The sequence below is a fragment of the Carassius gibelio genome, chromosome B19 (assembly GCF_023724105.1).
Source record: "Carassius gibelio isolate Cgi1373 ecotype wild population from Czech Republic chromosome B19, carGib1.2-hapl.c, whole genome shotgun sequence".
In the NCBI taxonomy this organism is placed as follows: Eukaryota; Metazoa; Chordata; class Actinopteri; order Cypriniformes; family Cyprinidae; genus Carassius; species Carassius gibelio.
In genome coordinates this window covers 13,448,531-13,459,169 of record NC_068414.1, presented here as the reverse complement: position 1 = coordinate 13,459,169, position 10,639 = coordinate 13,448,531, and the positions used below count along the sequence as shown (strand labels likewise).

The following is a 10,639-nucleotide window of genomic DNA, read 5'->3' as shown; positions in this document are numbered from 1 at the left end:
TCTGTCCCGTGTTTTGTGTGTGTTTTTGCTCCTCAAGTTAATCGTTTTCATTCCAGGCGTTCCCCCTTTTTTTTATTGTATCCCAGGTGTGTCTCATCTTCCCATTATCCTGTTGTGTTTAAATAGTATTCCCTGTGTTCAGTCCAGTGTCTGGTCCTGAATGTCTTCCATGTTGAAAAAAATCAGCAGTATCTCATTGCCCCTGTGTAATGTGACAGAAGACCAGACCAAATAAAAGGATGACAGCACCTGAGGATCATCTATGCTGCCTGCGGCAGGGTTGTCGGCAGCTGGAATGGTATGTGGAGGAAGTCCTTGAATTGTCTTACCAAGTGAGTTGCCTGCTTTCAGTTGAGGCTGGATGAGAACACAATCCATTGTGATTTCCTGTTGTCTGAGTTTCCTTAATCAAGTTTATTAATCTAGTCCTTTTATTTAAACAGTTTCAATTCAGAGGTTAAAGAAGTAAAGGACAACACATCGATCCCATCCAGACCCCACTGAAACACACCGGGCCTCTCCAACTCACCCTGTGCTGGGACCCTCCACATGCCTGGCCAATGGCTCTAGCCACCCATCGCCTCCTGTGCTTTCCCGTACTCGGATGGACTTCATACAGTGCTGACATGGGGAGCCAAAGTTTATGACCCTGAATTAGTCTGTCAGATCAGCACTAAATGCTGCTCCCCTTTCACTACTTCCTGTTGTCTGATCCATTCTGGTCCTTGGCCCTGAATTGCTGGCCTCTCAATGCCGCTAACTCCCCTCTCACCCCAAACCAAAGGAGGAGGATGAGGAGAAAGACTCCACCCTCATTCTTGCCCCTAATTCCTTTCGGTGTTTGGAAAATGTGGTGTATATACAATGCTGAACATTGGAGTTGAACATAAGCATTTAAACTTGCAACCCTTTGTAGTGTATCAGAGCAGAACCAGACAAATTAAAGATTTGATCAGGAGCATGGTTAAAAACATGAGGAACCGGATTCCGCAGAAAGTCAACAGGATGTTGTAAATCAATTCCTAGCACCACAGTCTGAAGCAAGCTAGCCAACCAATTCTTTCACAGAACTGCTTTCAACATCTACACCATTAGAACAATTATTGACAATTTCAATTCAGAAAAGAGATTGTGAAAATTGGGAGATCCAAGAGATGCACAGTATGACCATCACATGTAAACCCATGATAGTAATCTTGATAACAAAATCTTTGGATTGACTTCCCCCACCTAGAAGACAAGCACCAGACTGAAATTCCTAAGGGGACCTTTTAACCCACTGGTTTCCACAGAACTCTCAGTGTTCGTAAGAGGTGAAGACTCAAGTGCAAGCAGATGAGGATTCTTTATTTATAAATTAACAAAATAAACAAAAACACAACTGAAACCACCCCGAAGGGGGAAAAAAACAGAACAGCACTCATGGTTACAACTAGACATAGACAACTAGACTGAATACAGGACAGCCAGACATCAAAGACATGAACCAGTACATACGTGAGACAAACGAGCCCAGAACAGAAAACACAGGAAATCAGGTAAACAGCTGGGACAAATTAAATCAAGGAATAAGGAAACGAGAGAACAGGTGAGTGGAGTTTAGGAGAAATGGAGTCCAGAGCAAAGGGAGAAACACAGGTGGAACAACTAAAACAAAAATGAGATAACAAGATGGGCGGAGTCAGAAAATAGACAGAAGAGAGCACATGGCACCAAACAATGATGGCCTTTAATGATGGAAGAAGCCCTCTTCCTCCTCCTCCGTTTCCTTGAGGGTGGCACTGCAGCTTCGTCTGCCGCCTCGGGAGAACTGTGGGCAGACGCCGCCGCCGCCGCCGCCTCGAGGGAACTGTGGGCGGACGCCACCACCACCTTGGGGACCTTGTGAGTGGATACCACCACCTTGGAAGGGTAGTGAGCAGACTCCGCCTCGGGGAAGCTTTAAGTGGACGCTGCCGCCTCGGAGACCTGGTGAGTGGACGCCGCCTTGGGAGGGTCGTGAGTGGACGCTGCTGCCTTGGGAGGGTCGTGAGTGTATGCCACCACCTTGGGAGGGTCTTGAGCGGATGCCGCTGCCTCGCAAACCTTGTGAGCGGACGCCGCTGGCTCTGAGGCATTTTGGATGCCGCCACCTTCGGGTAACTGTCAGAGGACGCCGCCGCCTCGGACACCTTGTGAGCAGATGGAGGATCGTGAGCAGCCAACAGGTGAGTGGAGTTTAGGGGAAATGGAGTCCAGAGGAAAGGGAAAAACACAGGTGGAACAACTAAACAATAATGAGGTAACAAGATGGGCGGGGTCAGAAAATAGACAGGAGAGAGTACATGGCACCAAACAAACACAACACAAGCCATGTGCTCCCAGAAAGACACTGTCATATGGTGGCCCTCCTGGGCAAACCAGCTGAAGACTGTCACGTAGAACATCCTTATGTCAAAGATTGGCACCAAAACTGTATATTACAGATGTAGATGCACCAAAATGAACTTACAAAAAAAAGACTTATAAAGGAATATCAGTCCATAACTTAAATCCATATTACATATATATAACCCACACATTTGATCATGTTTCTTATCACTTAAGTCTTTTTAATAACTATTGAATAGCTCAAGGATTCATATTCATGGTTAGTATGTGTATGTTTGTATCTTCTTGCTTGAAACATATCTTACCATCAGTTATTTGTCAAATGTATTATATTTTTGTTATTGGAATCATGTCCAAAATTATACCCCGCAAGAGTGGGAAAATTCGGACCACGTGATTGATAAGATAACATGATTTATGACACCCCGAGCAAAGACTATATCTAATTGGTCAAGACAACATTTGAGGTGTGGCCAGAAGGCCAGTTTAAATACTCAGGACACCATCAAATTTAGCTTTTAGCTTTTGTTTTTTAGCTGCTGCTTTTAGTCATCACTTTTAACCATGCTTTTAGTCATCACTTTTTGAGTTCTTTGAGCGCTGTTCAGCGTGTTTCGGCCTGCACGCCTGCTGTTACGTGGCCACGATGAGAAGAAACGAGAAGAAAGAAATGTTTCTCCTAAAATAAAACTCAATGAGACATTAGAGAATCACCACGTTGTTATGTTTTGCAAGAGATTACAGCAAGACAATAAAGAGATCTCTTGTATTTCTCACATTTTTCTCTTACATTGTCATTTTGGATTCCTTTCTTTCAGAACTTTCTCATGTCTAAGTTGTGTCTGTTTATTTCTCATAAGGATTTTTAGGAGAAACATCTGGGACACTGTTGAGACAAAAGGGTAGGAAGGCTATGGCATGGAAGGCTATTCCAGAGTTTAGGAGGCAAATGCGAAAAAGCTCTACCTCCTATAGTGGATTTTGCTATCCTAGGTACTACCAAAAGTGTTTTGTCACCTTAGAGAGCATGATGGATCGTAGTGTGGTAGAAGACTAGTTAGGTATGCAGGAGCTAAACCATTTAGGGCCTTAAAAACAAGTAATAATATTTTTTAACTGATACAGAACTGAAAGGGTTAGTTACTGGATCTTCTTGAACCAGTTCACCAAATCGAACAAGAACCGGTTGCAACGGTTTTCGGATCACCAGTAGTTCTTTCGGACAGCTCGATTCAATAAACCGGTTGAAGAAAATCCGGAGGAGCTTTTATCTAAATGTTGTTATTGCCAAATACCCATCTTAATTTAGAATTTATCTTAATTTAATTTGTATAGAAAGACTCATTTTCATTGGTGTTTTGGTCTATTTATAGGCTAAATTAGCCTATACCTAGGCCTATTTAGAGTGCTGAGATGTTATGATGTTACAGAGGTCTTATTTTATTTCTTTATTCCAACTTCCAAGTGGCCTATAGCCTTAGTCATGAATAAATTATTAAAAAGTATAAACAACTCATTATTGACAAAAGGCAAAAGAGCTGTGTGTGCACAGTTGAATAATGTCGGTCTGTAAACGGGTTTAGGCTTTTAAAAAGCTGTCAATCAAAATGTACTTGTCGGGCTTGGGTCTTGTTGGGCTTAACTTTTACTGCCCAATTACAGCTCTAGTCTAAAGGTCATGAATGCATGAACTGGGTTTTCATTTGTCTAATCTTTGACACCCACAGCTACACAACCATCATATAATATGAGCAGTTAGAGAAAAATACATTTCATTTTGATCTGTTCACAAGTGAATTCGGTGGTAAGAGACTGATAAATCATCAGATATTTCATATGATTTTAAATAGATCATCAGTTTTAAAGCACACACTTGTACTTTAAATGTTTTTATTGGTTTTAAAGTAATACTGTTGATATAATAAATTTTACGAAGAAGTTTATTTGTATGTAAAAATCTGACACCAACAGATATACTGAAATTTTCTTGTCTCACTACAGATCATGGGGCAGATGCAGATTTACCTTGTTGTTTTCTGGGTGTTGCTTCTCATGACCGTTGCTGGAGAGGGTGACATAGGCTCATCCAAAGAGTGCAAAAATGCTCCCTTTGTTCCAGGACACAATCTTGCTGGAGAAGGATTTGATATTGTGACCATGGAGCGAAAAGGTTCTTACGTGATCGACACAGAAACATGGGATTTAGGAAAAGGCACATGTAAATTGCACAAAAACACGTTCATGAATGGAGTAAAACAGAAGCTACCAGCAGCAGTTGTAGACTGGAGGGCCTTGCCAAAGTGTTCAATGAAAGTCTCAAGTCAGATCTATGAATCAAGTGAAGCACTGGTCAAAGCATCATTATCAGCAGTCTCGGCTGGCTGGAACATTGGTTTAGATATGAAGGCAGGTGGATATGTGGTTGGAAGCACTCATTCCAGGGAAGCAAAATTTGCAATGCAAAAAACAGGAAGAAAAATTTAGAGTTTCACCAAACAAGAAGTTGAATGCAGTTTATACAGGTTGTTTTTCTTGTTATACCTAAGCCTATTTAGAGTGCTGAGATGTTATGATGTTACAGAGGACTTATTTTATTTCTTTATTCCAACTTCCAAGTGGCCTATATCCTTAGTTATGAATAAATTGTTAAAAAGTATAAACAACTCATTATTGACAAAAGGCTTTTGTGTGTGCACAATTGAATAATGTCGGTCTGTAAATGAGTTTAGGCTTTTAAAAAGCTGTCAATCAAAATGTACTTGTCGGGCTTGGGTCTTGTTGGGCTTAACTTTTACTGCCCAATTACAGCTCTAGTCTAAAGGTCATGCATACATGAACTGGGTTTTCTGCACCAGAAACAGGTAATATGTCTCATAGCTTGGCAATGTTTTGAAGATGGAAGAATGTCGTTTTTGTAACATGGGACATATGGTTTTCAAAAGACAAGTTGCTGTCTAATATAACACCCAGATTTTTGACTGTAGAAGAAGTAACAGTACATCCGTCTAGTTGCAAACTGTAGTCTGTGAGATTCTGTGTACTGTTTTTTTAGTCCAATAAGTAATATCTCTGTCTTATACGAATTTAATAGGGGAACATTATTGGTCATCCAATCTTTTACATTTTTAACACACTCTGTTAGCTTAGATAATTTAGAAGCTCCATCTGGTCTAGTTGAGATATATAGTTGAGTATCATCAGCATAACAGCGGAAATTAAGCACACATTTTCTAATAATATTACCAAAGGGGCAACATATATATGTTGAAAATAGCAGAGGACCTAGGACAGATCCTTGTGGCACTGGTTTTACTGGTGATAAATGAGATGACTTCCCATTTAAGTAAACATAGTTGTAGCAATCAGACAGGTAGGATCTAAACCATCTTAGAGCCTGTCCTTGAATACCTGTATAGTTTTGTAATCAAACAATGAGTATGCCATGATCTACGGTGTCTAACACAGCACTAAGATCAAGTAAAACTAGCAATGAGATGGGGCCTTGATCTGACGCAAGAAGCAAGTTAGTGCAACAGATTCTTCATACAGATTTCTTTGCAGGAAGGAACATAATTGAGCAGACACAACTTTTTCTAAAATTTTAGACATAAATAAAAGATTTTAAATGTGTCTGAGAGATATACGTGAGAATCACAATGTCTCCTGAGGTCAGAAAAAGCAACCACTGAGCAATACATTTTTCCTGTGGGATTGCCAAGCTTTGGAACATATCCGTGTCTTATATATGTATAATATAAAAAGCTAGTTCACACATTCATGGACTATTGGACTATTGTAATGCACTTCTAGGTGGTTGTCCTGCATCCTCAATAAACAAGCTACAGGAAGTTCAAAATGCAGCTGCTGTCTTTACCAGGTCAAGAAAATATGATCATATTACCCAAATTTTACATTCTCTGCACTTATACCTTAAGTTCCGATTTAATAACAAAATACTTCCTTATAAGGCCCTAAATGGTTAAGCTCCTGTGCATCTAACTAGTTCTCTATCCTTCTACAATCAATCACACTCCCTAAGGTCACAAAACCTCTGGACTCTTAGTAGTACCTATAGCAAAGTCCACTAAAGGAGATAGAGCTTGAATTATTATTATTTATTTACTATTTAATGCTCCTATAACCTTTATTAGGGTTAAAAAAAAACAGGAGGACATGATTATATTTACTAGTTTTACACACCAGTTATTAAATTAATTGTTAATCTAAAAAATGCATGTTAGAGAATGTACAAATGGTTAACACAGTGTTTATGTCATGTCAGTCTGTCAGAAAAAAAAAAGTTCTGGGCTTTCTCTCTTTTTTTAACTAGTTAGTTGTTATTCTTGGCTGGATAATTCTAGCAGGTTTTAAAAGCCTTTAAAAATTCAATAATTTAAACAGTTTGGATTACATGAAAGTATAGTTAAATTGTAAATCCTGTATAGACTTTACAATAAGATACCATTCATAAACATGACGTAATGTTATTATCTAACATCAACTTAAAGTGATTGAACAATAGGTTTTTACATTAGTGTTTGTGAAGAATATCTAATACAATCACTTGATCATTCCTGTTTGTTCATTGGTGCATTTAAAAATTTTCAAAGATTAAACCTTTGATTTCATGTATTAGTAAATTTCAAATTTCAATGTAATCAATCCTAAGTATAATATTGCAATATACCTATTGTTTATTGATAGGTCATGTTATATAAATGTATTATAAAAGCTGTGGTTTGTTATTTACAGAAAAGTTATCTTTTAGCCGGTGTCAATGATCTAATGTTGCATTTGGTCAGACTCAGCCCATAAGTATATGATATTTTATTTTTACAGCTGCAGGTGGAGGAAGATCATGAAATACACCACCAAACCCTAAGTTTAGTTGTCTTTCAGCAGCAGAAATATGACAAAAAAAAATATGTTGAAACTGGTTTACTTTTTTTCAGTCTTTTATTACTTGTGGAAAAACTTGGACTAGGATTAAATGAGTGGGTGTGACAAAGGGGAAACACAGCCAACACAAAGACAAAGATATGTGCAAAAATTAAGCATACAGACATAGATAAATAAAACATGAGTTTGACTTCAACTGCAGCTGTATTTAATAAATAAACAGAAAACACACGTCATTGATGTCATCTGTGAATCCGGCCAGAAGCGTAACTGCTATGTTGTCAACAGAGTTTACAAAGCCACTTCGGAGAAACTGTGAAGAAGGAGCCAGCCGACTGCTCTTAAATCTCTCTTATGGTAATTTAATGGCATACATCATAGTCAGTGTTTTTCAAACCGGTCCTGAGAGCAACCCCGGCACTGCACATGTTTTGTGTCTCCATTATCTATCACACCTGATTCACCTCATCAGCCTATTAGTAGAGACTGCAGGACCTGCAAGTGTCAGATATAGGGAGACATCCAAAATGTGAGGTGCTAGGGGTGCTTGCAGGACCGGTTTGAAAACCACTCACTGATCTACACCATCTCAAGGCAGAAAAAAATACTGTCCACTATGCAGTGCTTCAAATCATAGGCTGATCGGTCTTTGCAGCACTACATATTAAGTAGAACACATCTAGAAAAGCCTGTCAGGGAGGAACCCTAACACTCATTATTGCAATGCATATCATTTGTAGCTACAAATCTTTGACACCCACAGCTACACAACCATCATATAAAATGAGCAGTTAGAGAAAAATACATTTCATTTTGATCTGTTCACAAGTGAATTCGGTGGTAAGAGACTGATAAATCATCAGATATTTCATATGATTTTAAATAAATCATCAGTTTTAAAGCACACACTTGTACTTTAAATGTTTTTATTTGTTTTAAAGTAATACTGTTGATATAATACATTTTACGTAGAAGTTTATTTGTATGTAAAAATCTGACACCAACAGATATACTGAAATTTTCTTCTCTCACTACAGATCATGGGGCAGATGCAGATTTACCTTGTTGTTTTCTGGGCATTGCTTCTCATGACCGTTGCTGGAGAGGGTGACATAGGCTCATCCAAAGAGTGCAAAAATGCTCCCTTTGTTCCAGGACACAATCTTGCTGGAGAAGGATTTGATATTGTGACCATGGAGCGAAAAGGTTCTTACGTGATCAACACAGAAACATGGGATTTAGGAAACGGCACTTGTAAATTGCACAAAAACACGTTCATGAATGGAGTAAAACAGAAGCTACCAGCAGTAGTTGTAGACTGGAGGGCCTTGCCAAAGTGTTCAATGAAAGTCTCAAGTCAGATCTATGAATCAAGTGAAGCACTGGTCAAAGAATCATCATCGGCAGTCTCGGCTGGCTGGAACATTGGTTTAGATGTGTATGCAGGGGGATATGTGGTTGGAAGCACTCATTCCAGTGAATCAAAATTTGCAATGCAAAAATCGAAAGAAGACAAATATAGTTTCACCAAACATGAAGTTGAATGCAGTTTTTACAGGTTGTTTTTCTTCACTCATATTATTAAAAAACTATGACATATAATGACTATGCAAATTGTTCCTTCTTTGAGCCCACTAAATTGAAATGTTTACTGTTTTTTACAGATATCGTGTAGCTGCAATCCTTCCAGACTTACATTCTCTCCCAGTAGGGGGCGCTTAAGTTGAGAGAACACGGTCGGTTCTGTCGACAATCATGAGCCCATGCAGGTGGGTCGAGCTCGGCTGTCCCGGAGGGAGAGGGAACGGCGGAGGTCCCAAGGACTATGTTTATACTGTGGAGGCTCTGATCCGAACAACTACTCTTGCCCGGTAAAAGAGTCAGCCCGATAGTAAACCTGAGGCTACTATCGGGTGGGATCTCCGCTGAGAAGTCCTCACCCACATCATCGACCCTCCTTCCGGTTAAACTGCAGTGGAAGAATCACCATCATGAATGCCAAGCTCTTCTGGACTCCGGAGCCGAAGGTAATTTAATTGATTCTTCACTTGCACATCACCTGAACATTCCTGTCCTTCCTGTGTCTCTCCCCATCCATGTCACCGCACTCAACGGCCAGGAACTGCCTCATGTCACCCACCATACCGAACCCATCACACTCATCTAATCTGGCAACCATCAAGAAACCATGTCCTTTTTTCTCATGGACTCCCCTGTTGCTTCCATTGTTTTAGGTCACCCCTGGTTGTTCAAACATAATCCACGAGTGGAATGGGGTTCTAACACTATCACATTGTAGAGTGAAAGTTGTCATGAGTCTTGTCTGGTTTCTGCCTGTCCTGTTGTTCCTGTTTCTGTTTTTCAGAAGGAGACCATGGCTTTACCAAACGTGACCGTGGAGTATCTGGACCTGAAGGAAGTCCCGGGCTGCTTCTCTTCCTCCGCATCGTCCCTACGACTGTGCCATAGACTTAGTGTCAGGTAAATCTCCGCCTAAAGGCAAGTTATACTCTCTTTCTATTCCTGAGAGGGAGGCCATGGAGAAATATATTTCTGATTCCTTAGCCTCTGGGTTTATCCGTCTTTTCTCTTCTCCAGCGGGGGCGGGGTTCTTTTTTGTGGGTAAGAAGGATGGTTCTCTGCGACCTTGCATTGATTACCGAGAGCTGAACAACATTACTATTAAGAATACTTATCCATTACCACTCATGTCTTCAGCTTTCGAGAGGTTGCAGGGAGCATCTGTATTCACAAAATTGGATTTGCGTAACGCTTATCATTTGGTCCGCATCAGGAAGGGGGATGAATGGAAAACTGCCTTTAATACCCCGAGAGGGCACTTTGAATATTTGGTGATGCCTTTCGGGCTCTCCAACTCGCCCGGGGTTTTTCAAGCACTCGTGATTGACGTGTTGAGAGATATGGTAGATCAGTTTATATTTGTTTACCTGGATGACATACTGATTTTTTCTTCATCTCTCCAGGAACATGTTCAACACGTCAGAATGGGCTTTTTGTCAAGGCGGAGAAGTGCGTATTCCATGCACAGTCGGTCCCCTTCCTAGGGTATATCGTGTCATCTGAGGGAATACGAATGGACCCTGACAAGTTAAAGACTGTGATAGATTGGCCATCTCCAGATTCCCGTAAGGCCCTACAGCGGTTTCTGGGGTTCGCTAACTTCTACCGGCGTTTTATTCGTAATTACAGCCAACTAGCCTCACCTCTGACAGCCTTGACCTCCCCAGTACTCCGTTCAGGTGGTCTGACGCAGCTGAGGCTGCGTTCTCTAGCCTGAAGAACCGCTTTGTTTCGGCTCCCATCCTTGTCGCCCCTGATTCCACACGGCAGTTCGTGGTGGAGGTCGACG

The 10,639-nt window shown here is 40.5% G+C and overlaps 1 protein-coding gene across 2 annotated transcripts in view; it reads left to right on the top strand.

The window, feature by feature from the left end:
- The first annotated feature begins 4,130 nt into the window (after window positions 1-4,130).
- LOC127979321 (perforin-1) overlaps window positions 4,131-10,639 on the top strand; it is a 30,921-nt gene continuing 24,412 nt past the window's right edge. Inside the window, exons 1-2 of one of the 2 annotated variants that reach the window (XM_052584687.1) lie at window positions 4,131-4,174; window positions 8,307-8,827. In XM_052584687.1, the coding sequence (XP_052440647.1) occupies window positions 8,310-8,827 (518 nt within the window). In that variant the 5' untranslated portion in view covers window positions 4,131-4,174; window positions 8,307-8,309. Of the gene's footprint in view, window positions 4,175-7,959; window positions 8,110-8,306; window positions 8,828-10,639 lie in introns of those variants that run through there. The other variant, XM_052584686.1, reaches the window with a different exon arrangement.